The sequence below is a fragment of the Ambystoma mexicanum genome, chromosome 6p (genome assembly GCF_040938575.1).
Source record: "Ambystoma mexicanum isolate Mex_15411 chromosome 6p, UKY_AmexF1_1, whole genome shotgun sequence".
NCBI classification, from domain to species: Eukaryota; Metazoa; Chordata; class Amphibia; order Caudata; family Ambystomatidae; genus Ambystoma; species Ambystoma mexicanum.
This window is the reverse complement of record NC_090935.1, coordinates 555232923-555250626: the sequence shown is the minus strand read 5'-3', so window position 1 is coordinate 555250626 and position 17704 is coordinate 555232923. Positions and strand designations below refer to the sequence as shown.

General features: G+C 47.9%; 1 protein-coding gene across 2 annotated transcripts in view; it reads left to right on the top strand.

The window, feature by feature from the left end:
* Nucleotides 1-15252, top strand: part of LOC138511593 (uncharacterized) — a 73340-nt gene extending 58088 nt beyond the window's left edge. For both annotated transcript variants that reach the window (XM_069627369.1, XM_069627368.1), the window contains exon 2: nucleotides 10782-15252. In XM_069627369.1, coding sequence (XP_069483470.1) covers nucleotides 11943-12845 — 903 coding nt within the window. In that variant the 5' untranslated portion in view covers nucleotides 10782-11942 and the 3' untranslated portion in view covers nucleotides 12846-15252. The remainder of the gene's footprint in view (nucleotides 1-10781) is intronic.
* The last annotated feature ends 2452 nt before the right edge of the window (nucleotides 15253-17704 follow it).

Genomic DNA, 17704 nt, shown 5'->3' with positions numbered 1-17704 from the left:
GAGCTAGGCCAAAGTAGGCTGCAAACCAGAGTCCCCAGGCCGGAGCAGCTCAGACGAAGCTGCAAGATGCTGATCATGCAGAACGAAACCTGACGAGAGCCCCACAGCCAAGGCCACGAAGTTGCAATCTACACACCACGCTTCTCGCGCCAAGGTTATACCTGCTACTGCTAAACGCTCCTCAGAGCCGAAATTCAGATCAGATACCCGTAATTCTGCTCCAGCGACGGTCTCACAACACGTGACCAGGCCGACCTGATACAATGCCAAGCCCCAAGGACAAGAGAAGCTCTGGGGTCTCACGTCCTGGGACACAGACTGCAACAATGAAGTGACAAGTTGGACACCGATAGCGATGGGAAAGGGGCACCCAACAGCCAATAGTCAGACCTGTCCATTGTCCGCCACTGACACATAGTCATACATTGTTGGCAGTACCAGGTACACTGCGAGCTGGGAACAGCGAGGGTCCCAGGCTTGGGGGCTCACAGGTGAACCAATCAGAATACGAGGGGCTAACCACTGATGCCACTGTAGCTTAGCCAATCACTAATTTTCCCCTTGTAACAATTTTCATGTAGCAACTATTAGGGACGACCCAAGCGTACCACCTGACCCTTTCTCTACCAATAACCTTTTCTTCTATACAGGTCCATACTGACCCTACCACTCGGGGAGCCAACCCGAGATAGCGTTAGGTTTAGGGGCTAGTTTTCCTAAGTGACGCACATAGCCGCGTCATCCGGCTAGAAAAATGGCCTGCGAGCCCACCACGAATGAGACGTTTCCTGGGTAACTGTGATCTGAGAACCTTTCCCTGTCTGTTTTATGTAATAAACAGCAGTAACTCTCTTGCTCTTCTGTGTGCCTCATACTCCTTTGGGACGCGGAAGGAGTTGGGGCCTCCCCAACCCCTGAGGTCCGTGGACGGCCCTGCCGACCCCCGGAAAATTACCCCGACAAGTTGGAGGCACTGATGAGATAGTGAGATAGACCACAGCAAGACAGCTTGCGTCAAGGTGGCCCGGCAAAGCTGCCCCCTCTGCCGTTGCCCCCTGTGGAGGACTGCAGGACCATCGCAGAACTGTGAGACGGCCGGACAGCGCAATCCGGAGATTGGTCGTCTGGAGCCTACTTCAGAAGTATCCAGCCCGCAGTTGGCGAGTGTCCAGACATGGTCCAGACGAGGGGAGGCGGCGAGCTGATTGGAGGGGCGTCCGCAGTCGAGCGGCACCAGCAGGCGAGAGCCCGATGTGATTATGGCACACACAACCAGCAGTGTAATGTTGTGCGGGTGGCGGGAGGAATTGTAACTAGGGTGGCGGGTGGTTTTCACAGTGTGTTAAGAAAAGATTTTGGTCATTGAGCGGCGATCAATGTGTAAGGTGTAGTGGGGATGGCACGAGGGCCGCCCCCTTTAGTATTACAGAGCAAATTGGGTCGGCTTAAAGCACCCACGTATGATTGGCGAATCGCGCTGATTGGTCTTGATCGCTGACACCTGTATAAGGGGGTGTGGCATGCCTATGAGTTTGTGTTGTAGATCATTGAATAGATGAGGAGTCCTATTGATTGAGTGTTTTAGCTCGGTGAATAGATGACGTATTCTCACAGGAGGTAGCTAGATTGTTTCTCAGTGCAGAAGATAGTTGGCTGGTTAAGTTCCCCTAGTGAGGGAGCGTATCACACGCAAGGCGACGCAGCATGTGCAGTCCAATTGTAATAACAAAGTGATTAATGAATACTCCACTCCAGGCGTGGTGGGACGACAGTTGTGGGGATTGTGGGGAATAACATTGTCAAAAATAGCGCGCATTTCCTTTTTTGTTATAATTGTACTTACCGGTAACCCATTGTAGTAGTTGGTGACGTCACCCATAGAGTTGCATAGGACACCACTGTCTTTTTCAAGCGTGATCGGGGAAAGACACGCAGTAAAGGAGGGGTGAGGGTGAGAGGCGGCCGCGCACAGAGAACGCCGGCACATCCTCGATCACAGGGGTCGCACTGAGAGGTGGTACGACCAGTGGGAGGGGGAAGAGAAGGGCACACACTGCGCAGGCGGTGAAGTTAGAGGGGAAGGAGGAGGAGTTAGAAGTACGTTACAGGTGCGCCAAGTAGCGGCGGCACAGGAAAGGCGGGTGGCTCTAAAGCACACCGCGCGGGACACGAACCCGCAGGGGACTTCGCACGCCACAGGTCGAAGGGGGCCCTAGCTCTGAAAGGAGGAGTGTAAAGGAAGGTGAGAGGGTTGTAAAGACAAAGAGGGCAGTGGCGCCCAGCAGGAAAGTATTGTTATAAAAACCTTGCTTTTCCTTGGAGCGGAAAGTCGAAAGTCCCCAACATACAGGGCCAAGGAACAGTGGTATTGTAAAATTGAAAATTTTAAAATGTCAATGTATTACGGGGTAGGGGCATGATACAGAGACAGCACCTTAACTACACCACTCCTAAAATAGTAATGTACAGTGTTGAATGGACTCAAGGGTCGGATAACAGAATTACGATACCATGGCCGCCCAATGGCAGCTTTGTCATGTCCACTCAACATTAATTGCTAGCATATTTACATAACACATATAACGGGAACATTTTAGCGAGCCACCTAGATGGTTTCGATCTTTGGAAGATGTTTCAAGGATTTGTACCAGGTGTACCAGAGATGTTCAGCATGCAGGGGGTAAAGGAGGCGAGAGTGAGCGAGGAGGCCAGGAGCAGCACACCCCAAGCTCCTCCCAGTGCTGAAGAGAGTGAGGAAGAGGCAGAGGGATCATACCCAGTTGAAGAGATAAAAAAGGAAAGTGAGGGAGAGATACCCATACCTAAAGAGGTAAAGAAAGAAACAGAAGGACTGTACCCAATAAGAGAATTGAGAGAAGCGACACGACCACAGTTAACAGCCGCTGAAGGATATTCGAACCCTATATACAGCCCACCGCCATACGCGCCAGCAGACAACTACCAAAAGGGGGTGGGTGCGGGGAGTGCAACAGACACAAAGTTGGCACAGGTAAGCTCCGGGAGCCTAAAAAAGGCACAGATAGATTTTGCAAGTATTGGGCCAGACGAATGGATCGCAGCGCAGGTGTTACTGAAACTTCGAGGGATGTTAACAGGAGAAGAGGAAGAAGCAGTAAAGAGGGTAGGTAAGGAGGAGATGGGACACACAAACAGAGGGTGCGAGGTAAGTACAAGGGAAGGGGGAAGAATGACAAGGGAAGAAGAGGCAGTGCTGGAGGCGAAATTAGCAGAGCTGAGGGAAGCGCGGAGCGTGTTGATTAGACAGCTCGAGCAGGAGGAACGGGAGAGAAAGGTGAAGAGGAAGGAAGGTAAAGAGGATCGAGCGGGATTGAACCAGCAAGAGGAAGAAAAAAGGAAACAAAAAGAGGAACGCATAAGGGAGATTGCAGAGAGAGTAGCACGCATGGAGCAGCAGGAGATCAGGAGGAAAGAAGAGGAGCTAGAAGAGAACGACAGGGAGATGACACTATGGAAGAGGAAGATTATAGCAGAAAGCGCACGGAAGTACGAGGAAGGGAGACTAATAAAAAGTATATTGGCAAAGGAGGGCGGGATATGGAACGACAAGGATAGAGACGCAAAGGCATTAGAAAAGGTAAGTGACGTGATAATGAAGGAAACAAAGTAATACAGGGCTAAGAGGAACTAGCCAAGCGTGTGAGAATAAGGAGGTAACAGTGAAACACCTCCAGGGAGACGTGGAGAAGACATGTGAGTACACAGACATAGACTTAAAAACAGTAACAGTGGGGGGGGAAACGCCTAACCACAAAATTGACATTCTCAGACAGGTTTTGCAGTGAGGAAGAGGGATCCTGCAGAGGACGGAGTGCTGGTAGTGGGGAGGGGCTAAGTAAATTATACATAACACGCACAGACTGCGGGTCATCCTGGGAGTGTAAGACACAATAAGAAGGACGGACAGGAAGGGAGGGCAAAAGACAACAAAGAGAAGGAACACAACGACCACTGACCACCAGCGTAACACACGCCCTATGTTAATAGGCTTAGAGACCTCCCAGGACGCAGAATGGAGGGGTCAGCCACTCAACACAACAAGGATTAGATGGGTCAACGAAAAGGACATAAGGGCATAGGAGATACTCTGCTCAAACAACACATTACTGACTTTCTTGTAGAATTTTCTGACATGGAAGAGGAGATCGAGTGCACGCACACATCACCACACAGACGCACGCCAGGGGAGATAAGAGAATACACACAAATACCATTACTAGAGAGGGGGGGGCAATGCCACAATATGTTCCATGGAAACAGGCAAAGAAAACATTAAATGTAGACTACCATCCTTGAGCGGAGGGGCGGGGAAATGGATATATGAAAATGAAAAGCAAACTGCAGGACAAAAACTAGCAGTGGGCGATGTCAAGGGGTTGTTCATTTCCATACTGGGTGACGCAGCCGATGACATTTGGAAGAGGGCGGGCTTCCTAGGGGTGACAATCAGTGGCATGTCACTTGATGGGGCGCCATTTGCAAATTGTAGACATGCACTATGGCAGGCACTGAGGGTGCAATATCCAGACACTTCAGACATAGGGGCAATAACATCACGCAAAATGCGTGAGAATGAGGACTCTGTTGATTACATCCAGGAAATTCAGGAGAAGTGGTGCCTAGAAACACGGGAACTGTGGGACAGAACATTACCAATATTTTATCATATACTGATACAGGGACTCCCAGAGCCAGTACAAAGGCAGTTAAAAAAGTTGGTAGGAATAGAAGCAAAAGCATGGCCAGGGATATAGCTAACAATAGTACACCATTGTAGGCTATGGCAAGAAAAGATGCAACAGAAAGAGGAAGACAGGAAGGCACAGTAGGCAAAACTGGTCCAGAAGAAGTTGTCCAAATATGCATGGAAGGTGCGCTAATAACAAGCCCCGCCCAGGTGACAGCAGTACCAACCACACAACTACCTGCAAATACACAACAACTGCAACAACTAGCAGCACCACCACAGCAAGCACAGATTACGACACAGCAACTACCACCACTGCCTCCATACATGGCCCAACCCACAAACACTCCTCTGGCGGGGGGCGGATACATGCAAGTGGGAAATGGCTACACAAAAAACTACACAGGGAGTGCGGGTTAGCAAGAGGGAGGGGATTTGGACCAGCAGCACCACAGCAATGGGGAGGGTTCAGAGGGTACAACCACTATGGACATCAGGGGTACTTAGACAGCACTTGAGGATATCCATGGCAAGCCCGAGAGCCGCCACCGTGCTGGACATGTGGGCTAGTAGGACACGTATCACGCACATGCAGGGCCAGACAGACACAAGCAGGATGGGGAGAGCAAGGGCAACAGGGTTACAATGGGGGACAACAATACTATCAACAACAGCCACAACAGGTGACAGAAACACAAGCACAACAAGAAGTGCCACCTCAGCCGCAACAGCAAACATACACGACACCCCCTGCACCACAAGTGCAGTACCAACCAGCACAGCAACAAGCACAACAGCAAATGGCAACGGCACAACAACAACATGTCCAGACAGTAGAACAGCTCACACAAATACAGGACAGTAAACAAATACCTGCAGACACACCAATACAACAGACGCAATTGGGAAAGGTGACAATATTGGGCCACAACCCATACACAGGGAACGGACAATCACTACACCCCCAATAGGACAGCCCACAGACGTCCTTGTTGTGTCCCATCCTATCGGTAACACCTAACCCTGCGGAGGAACCACACATAAAGGTGGCGATAGGTGACAAAACGTTTTCTTTCTTGGTTGACACAGGGGCCACTAGGTCCTGTATTAGGGAAGGGAAGTTCAACTTGTCAGGCGAGGCCATGCACACTCAAGGATTCTCTGGGGCTCGAGGGCTGGTTCCTTTTACTGATAACATCTATCTCCTTATCTGTTGGAGATCACAATCTATCTCTACCATTGTTGTATTCAAAACAATCACCAGTAAATATACTTGGGAGAGACATTATGAGCAGACTGAACATGGCTATATCCTTCACTGACAAGGGAATAATGTGCTCCACACCAGGCATACACATGCTCACAGCACGACACGTACTCCAAGCTTACTGTGGCAAAACAGTGGCAAGGGCAGAACCAGTGGACAGAGATCTCTTCCAATATGGGACAGACATGGCAATAGCATGGCTACCAGGAATTGAGGGCGAGGTGTGGAGGAGACCAGCAACATACCTTTTCAGGCCAGAAACGCCCACTAGTGAGGAGGAAGGGGCAATAATATCAGTGGACATCGAGAGTATTATGGCAACCACAGACTACATTGTAGTTCACGCCCAGGATGGGGAAGGAAAAGCATGGAGAGCAGTAATAGCACTAGCAGAAGGATGCAGGCCGACGCAGGTGTCAGATGAGGAGCTGTTCTCAGATGAAGCAGGAGATGGGGAGATGGTGTTCCAGATGAGCGTCTACATTTGGTTGAGAGTGACATACAAGGAAGTAGCGCAGAAAATTGCAATGACACTAGAAGCACCCACCCCTCCCCAAGTACCATTCTACGAGGAAGACTTAGCAGGTGTACCCACCTGTCTATGGACTACTAGTCCCTATGACGTGGGTTGCATAAAAAGCATTGGAGGAATATACATAAAGCTAAAGAAAGGTGCTATGCTGCCTAGGGTGAAACAATACCCACTATCTAAGGAAGCTGATGAAGGGATCTACGAGACAATAACTGCCCTAGTAGATAGAGGAATATTGGTACCATCAGAGTCACTGTGCAACACTGCGGTGTGTCCAGTGTGCGAGGCAAAGGGAGGGTCTTGGTGTTTCATACAAGATTTAAGGCCTCTTAACCACATTGTGGAGGCAGAATACCCGATAGCAGCTAACCCAGGTACCATACTATGCGGATTACCAGCAGAGGCATCACGATTCAGTGATCAACCTCAAAAGTTCATTTTTCTCAATACCACTGCACCCTGACTCACAATATTTAACAAGCTTCACATACCGCAACACAAAGTGGAAACACACTAGACTACCCCATGGGTACTGCAAGTCACCATCCATCTTTAAAAGAGTAATACAAATGGACCTAGGAAACATAGAGATGGAAAGCACGGTGCTGCAGTATGTAGATGATATCATCATCTGCAGCACCACTGAGAAGTGCAGGAGGGACTCTGTAAAGATGCTCATAGTGCTGACTGAGAAAGGATACATGGTGGACAAGGGGAAAATGCAGTGCTGTCAAGAACAAGTACTTTATATCGGGCAGATCATTTCACAAAAAGGAAAGAACATTGCACAACAAAGGGCACAAGCAATAAAGAATACACCACAGCCACAGACAGTAAGAGTACTGCAGCAATTACTTGGCCTATGCAACTACTGCAGAGCATGGGTCTTTGATTACAGCTCATACATAGGACCACTGCTAGAGGCCCTCAGAGAGGCACAGTGGGGGGCCAGGAAGTTGGGATGGACAAGGGAAATATGCAAATTAACAAGGGGGTCCTGGGAGTCCCTCTGCCAGACATTAGTCCTGGTTACGAGAGACTTACCCAGAGTCTTTAGCTCACTTTCTTTCACAGAGAAGAAATATCCCAAAAATGTCAGTCTTTGTCCTGCCCTGGGGCAGTTCAGCACCGAAATGCTAGGCAACTCTCCTTTGGACAAGAGTACCAACAGCATCCCCAGACACGTGTTTCAGTCTGGTTGAACCTCATCAGTAGGGAGGAGCTGTGCCTCTCTAAGAATAGTGAGCAAGGGGTCCACGTCTGGATTCCCCTAGTAATTTAGGATGACCCAAAGTTACTTAAATATGCAAATTAACAAGGGGGCCCTGGGAGTCCCTCTGCCAGACATTAGTCCTGGTTACGAGAGACTTACTCAGAGTCTTTAGCTCACTTTCTTTCACAGAGAAGAAATATCCCAAACATATCAGTCTTTGTCCTGCCCTGGGGCAGTCCAGCACCGAAAGGCTAGGCAACTCTCCTCTGAACAAGAGTACCCCCAAGCTAAACTCACACATTGCAAATTTCATTAGCAATTGCCTGACATGTCAACAATACACGGCCGGTCACACGCTGCAAGTGATCAAAGGTACCATACCCCAGCCTGAAGGACCCTTTTTGCTCCTACACATTGACTGCGTTGACCTGATAAACGTATGTCAAGGTTACAGAAACATGATTGTAGTAGTGTGCCCATTTCAAGGTGGATCGAGGCCAGTCCGTGCTCTAATGCAGATGCATTCAGAGCAGCCAAGTGCTTGGTAAGGCAGGTGTTCTCGAGGTGGGGGGAATGCGAAGTACTGAGGTCAGACAATGGCCCTCACTTTGCCAATGAATTGTTTCAGCACGTAACTGCACTTCTAGGAATTAAGCACAAGTTTGCCTGTGCATATCACCCACAAGCCAATGGTGTCTGTGAACGCCTCAAAGGTCTCCTAAAAGAAGAAATAGCAAAGATCCAGCAAACAACCAAAAAGAGTTGGCTGTACTGCCTCCCCTTGGCCTTGTTTGAGTTGAGAAATAGACCAGGGTCGGACCACCACCTCACACCCCATGAGGTGGTGACTGGACGTCAGATGCACCTCCCACTCACACCACCAATCCAACACCAAGGAACTTTTCAAGATCCTTAAGGAACTAGAGTCTCCTGTCGCTCCTTTGGATACCTGTACTCCAGACGCTGATTGGTGCTCCAACATCCAAAAAGCATTATTAAACAAAATAGCCTTGCTTCAGTCCAAAATCAATAGCAAAAAAAGCCCCCTCCTCGATCCCTCGACCAACTACCAATCCTACAATATACCCGCCCTGACGCACTTATTCAAACAGTTCAGCTTCGCACCCCTCACCATCAAGGAAGTTGAAAATATAATCACTAAGCTTAAGCCCTCTAACTGCCAAGGCGACGCTTGCCCTGCACCGATTGTAAAGGAGGCATCTTACGACCTAGCACCATTCATTACCTCCTTTATCAATGCATCATTCAAATCTGGCGCAGTACCCGACAATCTTAAGGATGCCTGGGTCATCCCCCTAATCAAAAAACCCAACCTTGACCCCAGCAACCCCACCAACTACAGGCCCATCACCACGGTGCCCTATCTACTCAAAATCCTGGACCGTGCAGCCTATCTCCAAATCCAGAACTTCCTGGACTCCATCAACCTACTAGGGTTTAGACAATCTGGGTTCCGCCCCAGACACGGTACGGAGACAGCCTTGATTGACTTGAAAAACCAAATAGAGGACCTAAAAGACAAAGGTAAACAAGTGCTCCTGCTCCTCCTAGACCTATCTGCGGCATTCGATTTGGTTGATCACCAAATCCTCTGCCGACACCTTAAGTTAGCCGCACACTTTTCTGACGCAGCTACTTCGTGGATTGACTCCTTCCTCGCAAATAGATCTATGAGAGTTTTCTCCCGTTTAGCGCAGCTGACCCAGCACATGTCCCTTGTGGAGTCCCACAAGGCTCTTGTGTATCGCCCACGTTATATAACGTGTTTACTAAACCACTCTTTGATATTCTTGATTATCTGGGTGTCACATACACAAATTATGCAGACGACACCCAGATACTCATCCCTGTCACTGGTGACTATGTAACCGATGCCAACACACTCAACTCAGTCTACTCTGCCATCCAGGCCTGGATGGCACACCACGGGCTCTGCCTTAACGATGAAAAAACTGAGTTACTCATCCTAGGATCGCCGTGTAAACTCATGAAACTTGACCCCAAATACACCTCATTCGCTATCGATGGAAATGTTATTAAAGTTTCCAACGTCACGAAAACACTAGGAACTTACCTTGACTCCACCCTCTCTCTCAATAGACAAACTAACTCAGTAGTCTCAGCATCATCGTACACCTGTAAACTTATTACAGCTTGTCGCCCATTCCTGACAATGGACAACTGTCTGATATTAGCCAGAACCCTTATCATGTCCAAACTCGATTATTGTAACGCCCTGTACCTTGGGACCAGTCAAAGAAACCTCGACAAACTTCAGGTCTGCCAAAATAATGCCATCAGGGCTGCTTCTGAACATTCCTAGGCGTACTCATATCTCATCTACTAGGCGCACTATCACTGGCTACCCATTACACTGCGCATCTCTCTCAAAACACTTGCTCTTACCTACAAGGCACAGAACAATGCTGCACCTCCTTACTTATCCACACGCTTCACACAACACACAGCGTCTAGACCTCTGAGATCGGCACATGCACACACACTAACCATAACTAGTTTCAAGCTTCAGACAGCCAGGGGCTCCAGCTTCCCAGTCCTGGCTGCTAAGCTGTGGAACTCCCTACCTAACGATCTCAGGGACATGCCTAACTTCCAATCGTTCAAGAACAAAACCAAACGATGGCTTCAAGAACAGGATGCCCCTACCATGTAAACCCTGTCATGGTCACCGCTACAGACCTTGCACTGTATATACTGTATATTTGACTTCTGCCAGCCTCATATTATCTTCTAATCTATGTTCTCCTTCTATGTAAATTTGTCTTCAATGTGTAACATATAACTATCTTTGCAAAACGTTCCTGTAACCACCTTTCCAAACATGCACCCTGATGCCCTTGGACAGGGTGCGCAATACAAATAATAAAATACAAATAAAATACAAATACAAATACCATCAAGGGCAATGACTGATTGTAACAACACAAGTACTGTCTTTGGTGAAGAAATGCACGAGTATTTCTCTTCCTTGGTTACATGTGTCGCTTGTATTTCTCAACAGATCCAACGGACACAGGGCGGGTCGAAGAACACCCAACACGGAGAAGCAACCAACGAGGAACAGGAACTGACTGCACAGTGGACAGTGAAAGAAGGAGATGAAGTTCTCCTAAAGAACTATTGCAGAAAGTGGAACGCCCCTAGATTCAAAGGGCCCAATATAGTGCAGAAAGTAGCCCCTAGGGCTGTTAAGCTGCATGATGAGGACGTGTGGACACACATTCACGACATCAAGCACTACACAGCACAGACCTGCCCTCACCTCAGCGAAGGGGCCAATGCTTCAGCAACAACTGACAACAATGACACAGCGCAAGAGCCAAATACCCCAAAAGACACAAATGATCAACCACCTAAAGCCCACCCCATGATCACGAGATCCCAGACAAAATAAAGAAGCTTAGCTAATATTAACACTCACCAGCCACCAGTTAATTAAGAACATTGTCAAAGGAATCTGCAACATACACCACACTGTGTAAACACGTGCATGCTCTCTTCTCTTTTTGTCTCTCACATGCAGGTATTGCGCATTGTTATTGTATATGTTAGTGGATAACAAGGAATACACGCCACTGCCCAGGGGCAAATGCTGCCCATAGAAGATATACCAGAATCTCTGTCACACCAATTTGTATATATTATAAAAGGCCAAAAGACTTAACACCACGGAGGATACGCATCTACTATAACGCATTTCTCCTGCTAATTGTAAGCTCGTTTCCACACCTCCATGCAGCACTACCTGCCTTAAGAGATAGGACGGTAAGGAAAGTGTGGGAAGAGCATTTCGCCTGGGCATTGAACGACCACTTAGTACACAGGGCTTGAATAAAAAGTACTAACAGTAATAACGCACATTTTGAGAGATTTTCAGGAGGGCACCTATATCATCTAAAGTAAAGTAGCTGCAGGACCGCAGCAAAGGTAAGAGGAAAATGCCAGTGGTAATAGCAACTGTAATAAAGATGATAGGGATATTTTTCACCACTGGTCTGATTACTGCTGCTGTCTGGCAGGCTATGCTTTTTATGTGACGGCATCTCCCACTACTAATATTTCCCCTACCAAGGCTGCAAGGAGCACGGTGTCAGGTGGTACCAGTAGGACAGGGCCCAAAATAAGGAGGGATAAACATAGTGTTTCTATTGATGTACATGGGATGGACACATATCTCACAGAATCTGCACATGTCTCCAACAACATGTGGTACAAGCACATGTCCAAAATTGGTAAGGACACGACAAAGGACAACTGCCATGTGTGCTCGTTGATCCCATACACCATGAGCGCCTCAAGAACATTTGTGGCAACTGAAATACCTGCAACAACCGCAGAATGCCTGTTATATTTAGCGTTGTTTCAAACACGAGGACGATTTCAGGGGAAAAGAGCAACACTAAGATGGAAATCAAGGTCAACATACCCCTATGAAGACAACTTCATCAAAACACTACCAATGTTTGACAATTCCTGGCAGCTGTCGGAAGGACTTCAGTACAGAACAGATGGACCCGACAAAGGAGAAACGAAAGAGGTTACACTGAGCTATCTACCATGCCAGTGGAGCGCAAGAGAGGTTGGGGATGAGCCAGGGTGCTGGGAAAGGCCACTAATACTCATATATGGCAAAGTATACACGAAGAATGGATGGGTGGATAGAGTTGTGGGAAGTAAACCCTTGACGTTGACAAAATCATCATTGGTGATAGTGCAAGAAGAAAATGACAAATGCTACAAGGAATGGACAAAGAGCGCAGCATTGGTAACATGGTTAGTTAAAGAAGAAGAACCCATAACAATAATTCCCCTTACAGCACCCACACTGTGTTACCACCATGATGGAGAAATTGATGTTGGAACGAATGAAGGATGCAAGAGAACGATCAAGCTTCCTGAGGGGGGGTGCTGGAACAGCAGTATTGATGGACCACTATTGAGCCTGCGGAGCAAAGGCATACAACAGCTTGCCACCCTTGTGGAATGGAGTGTGCACTATGGTACACATCAACGTGCCATCACTAGTAGTAACGCAAAAGGACGTCAACAAGGAGAACTTCCCTAAAATGGACCAAGGAAACAAAAGGAAGAAGAGATCCCTGAAGGTGATAGGAAGCAAGGCACAGAGTGACACTACACACTTATCCAGAGTAAAAAGACAAGTAGAACCACTGACAGGAAATTACCTGTGGGGAACGTCAGAAACAGCCCTGACTGACATTTCCACCAGCACACAGGCTATTTAGCAGAGCAGCTATGTTCTTTTCCTCCATTATACATCCAAGTGTACAGCTGTATGCAAATGCAAAATGGCTACAAATAAGACGATGGGAGCTAATGATGACGATTAACTCCACATTTAACGCATTCAACGCGATAAAGGAAGAATTAAGAGCGATCAGAATGGTGGCCCTGCAGAGCAGATATGTGCTGGGCCTTCTGACAGCAATGGAAGGCGGTGTTTGTGCAAACATTGGAAGTTCATGCTGCACGTTCATTCCTGCAAACGACGAGGACAACGGTACATTATCTGAAACTGTATCACAGCTGGCCAAGATGCACGTAAAGATGGAAGAAGAAGCAAAGGGAGTGAAGAAGGATGGTAGCTGGTTTTCATACATCTGGTCCTGGATGCCATCATGGCTCTCAGATGGTCTCAAGGTTGTGGCAGGATGCGTGATTTTGGGAATGGCTTTTCTGTTGGGAATGAAGCTGTGGAAGGCAAGATCAAAGCGTACTGCTGAGGAAATGATCGGCATGCACGTCCTAATGCCAGCTGAAGACGATCAACACACAGATGTCATCATCAAGGAACGTGAACGGCTGCGCCAGCAGATAACTGAAGCAGACCCACCATCCATTAGAGTTGAGAATCCAAGGAACCCGGAAAGCTATGTTGGGAAATGGGTTTATTGCAAGCCCGGTGGTGGATGTGTATATATGTACTGGTCATTTGAAGACCATGTGTGAATAATGAAGGTATGGCGAGTATGAGGAGATAAGAGAGTGGATAATTTTGTGGTCGACAAGTCGACCAGGGGGGGAACTGAAGAGGGAAAATGGGACGATCCCTTCCCCCGATTCTCGTCCAGACCATGGCCTATGATGTCACGACCTAAGCACCCGTTGCAGGAGGAGTTCGACCAGCTCACTGCCACCCCAGACGTCAAGGTCTACCGTGGCCACGCCCGGAACATCCAGGCAAGCTACGCATCATCCCAACTTCGGGCTGGGACCTCGGGTGGAGCTAACACCGACCATATGGATCAACTCGATTAGACATCACCCACCAACATCGCCATTGTTAGAGATGCCATGATGACATAGCCAGTGGACAAGAACACACGTACCACCAAGCATATGGATCAAAAACACACCAACCCACACGAAGAACATACTCAGTGCTATGACGCAGAGGACCACTCACACTCACATATGCATCGTTGTTATTTTTCACATAGGCCAACTACAGTGCCGCAGAAACGCAAGACACCAGAAGAGCTTGTGTACATGCTTGCAGACGCTTCCTTGCTACTAAAACTATAAAGATGCAGCCCTGTACATGGACTAGTGCATAAGAACCCATGTTGCCCCTCGCGACCCCCATATTATGGACTGTATACCGCCACCCATGAGCTAGGCCAAAGTAGGCCGCAAACCAGAGTCCCCAGGCTGGAGCAGCTCAGACGAAGCTGCAAGATGCAGATCATGCAGAACGAACCCTGATGAGAGCCCCACAGTCAAGGCCACGAATTTGCAATCTACATGCCGCGCTTCCCACGCCAAGGTTAGACCTGCTACTGCTAAACGCTCCTCAGAGCCGAAATACAAATCAAATACCCGTAATTCTGCTCCAGCCATGGTCTCACAACACGTGACCAGGCCGACCTGATATGATGCCAAGCCCCAACGACCAGAGAAGCTCTGGGGTCTCACGTCCTGGGACACAGACTGCAACAATGAAGTGACAAGTTGGACACCGACAGCGATGGGAAAGGGACACCCAACAGCTAATAGGCAGACCTGTCCATTGTCCGCCACTGACACATAGTCATACATTGTTGCCAGCACCAGGAACACCGCGAGCTGGGAACAGCAATGGTCCCAGGCTTGGGGACTCACGGGGGACCCAATCAGAATATGATGCCACTATAGTTTAGTCAATCACTGATTTTCCCCTGCTACCAATTTTCATGTAGCAACTATTAGGGACGACCCAAGCGTACCACCTGACCCTTTCTCTACCAATAACCTTTTCTTCTATAAGGGTCCATACTGACCCTACCACTCGGGGAGCCAACCCAAGATAGCGTTAGGTTTAGGCGCTAGTTTTCCCAGGTGACGCACATAGCCGAGTCATGCGGCTAGAAAAAGGGCCTGCGAGCCCACCACGAAAGAGACGTTTCCTGGGTACCTTTGATCCGAGAACCTGTCCCTGTCTGTTTTATACAATAAACAGCAGTACCTCTCTTGCTCTTGTGTGTGCCTCATACTCCTTTGGGACGCGGGAGGAGTTGGGGCCTGCCGCGGACAGCCCTGCCGACCCCGACAAAGGGACTGGAATTAGGTAACTGAAGCAAGGGGCTGAAGCAAGGTAACTGAAGCAAGGGAGTGAAGCAAGGTAAGAGAAGCAGCTTGTAAAACCGGACTGGACTCACAAGAACTATAACATGCAGAGGCACGGGACTCAGGACTACCATGAGAACCAACCTGACTAAATGGGATAAAGCTTGAGACTATCAAGATCTGAGAAAGCAATAATAAGGGCATACCAGGCAGGCAAGAGGGAGACTGCAGAGAAAACGTGCAAGTTACAGACACAGTACCATAAACAGGGGCTAGGAGCTGCAGGAAATCACAATAGGAAATAGGGGCTAGAAGCTGTAGGGATACCGCACAAAGGAAAGGAGAAAACACACTGGCAGAGGGAGAAGGACTAAGCCAGTAAGGCAGGCCTGTGCTAACTGGAGCAAGGCAATACTGGAGAAGGGATAAGTCCCAGGCAACGCAAAAGGAAAATGGTGAGCAAGGCAGAGAGTGATTCCAAATGTGTCTCAGCTGCACGAGGTTCAGAACACAATGCATAAACGGGGAGTTTCAGGGCATGGAAGCCTATATTCAGTGGTAGCAGGGAGGTATGCCAGGGTGGAGCTATCTGATTGGGATGCATACAAGCAGTCACAGGTGAGATTAGTGAAACTCCCTGGAATGTACTTTGGGTGAGGAGCCAGCGCTGACAAATGCCAGGAGTTTCTGTATTGAAACAAAACCATAGAAATTGCAAAGGCATTTTGATTATCCCGGCCCATTGAAATGTGCTTCTCTTCTTCTGTTCATGATGGAACATATGCATGTGCAATTTGTGAGTCTACGCGAGTTTCTGCATCAGGTTGCTGTGTTTGCGAGACATCTTGCAGGTGCATTATCGGATGGTAGTCGATGTTTCTGGAAATACAGAATTGTGCAAGGAGAGGTTGAATGGTGTTTTAGGGTCATCCCTGGCGATGGCTGACAGTGCCCAGCAGGTCTGCAGACAGTGTCACCCAGGGGTAGAGTTGCAAAGTCGGAAAGATATATAGTTTCACCAGCCAGCGAGTGAACCAGAGATTTGTGTTCAGAAGACTGACTGCGCTAGAACCAACATTAACTTCCTCCCCTGTTGGGCCAGTCACCAAAGCTGCTTGGACTGTCCAGAGTACTTCCCCAAAGGGGAATTAGTGGAGCTCCTTAATATGACATGTTATGTTAAGTTAAGTCTTGTATAGCACACCGTCTGCCACTGTCAAGGGTATTTATTTGCTTCAGAATCTGCAGGAGGCTGGTTAGGCGACTGAAGTAGTAGCAGGCGACCAGACAAAGTTGCTTTCCTGCATTGTTTATATGTGCAGACCTGAAATTATATAGTTCTCTCTAGGATATAGGTTTTAGCTATTTTGTGAACTGTCTGGAGCAGTAGTTAAATTACGCTGCACGTTGGTAAGGTAATTTTGTGGTTGTCTGTGGTGTCTGTTAGAGTCGTGCTTAACGAGTATGGAAAGTTGTGTTGGTGTATCTGTGGTGGGTTAGTGTGTCTTTTAGGGAAATCTAGTGTAGACACGTGCCTTCATTTGGTGTATATTTCCTTGTATAACTTGTGTTGTTTTTGCATTGAGATGTGCTGTCGGTTAGGGTGGAAGGTAGTATGATTTTGTAGTGGTTATTGTTACCACATCCTTCTGCACTTAGTGCCAAATTATAAATGTCATGCAAGTGTGGGCATATGGGGCTTTCAAAGTGCACTTTAGGCAGCAACAGCACACATAGAAAGGAAGTACCTTGCTTCCTATATTTTCGTAAGTGACTCAGCAGGGAGTCAAGGACCAGAGGAGTGATGGACGAGAAGGGCAACTCACAAGGGAGCCAAGGAACAGAGGATTGATGCACCCGAGCACTCAAGGATCAGAGGGGCAATAGACCAGAGGCGACTGACTCACAAGCTAACCAAGGTCCAAAGGGGCAATGGACAGGAGGAACATCTCACAAGGGAGTAAGGTTGCCAAATGACTCCATGAGGGACACCATACACCATACCTGGGATTTGTTATTACCTTAGTATTATCTTTCAAAATGTATTATGAAAGATAATACTAATGGGTTACTTGCCATTATATCTCAATGTCTACTGCTAGCAAATGATAATTTTGCAAAAAATTGGCGAAACTGTGCCAATAACTTTCTAGATGGGGCTGATATAACTGAAATTTTACTCATTGAAAACCCAGATAAAGCCAAATCTAAACTGTGGAGATCGGATTGGATTAAGACCAGGGAAGCGTGCATGAAAATATCGAAATTCAGTACGAATCCATTTGGTTTAAAATCACAGGGACTTGTAGAGCAATACCTGAAGCAATCCCCTGGTCCTGATCACCGTTCAGATTTCCT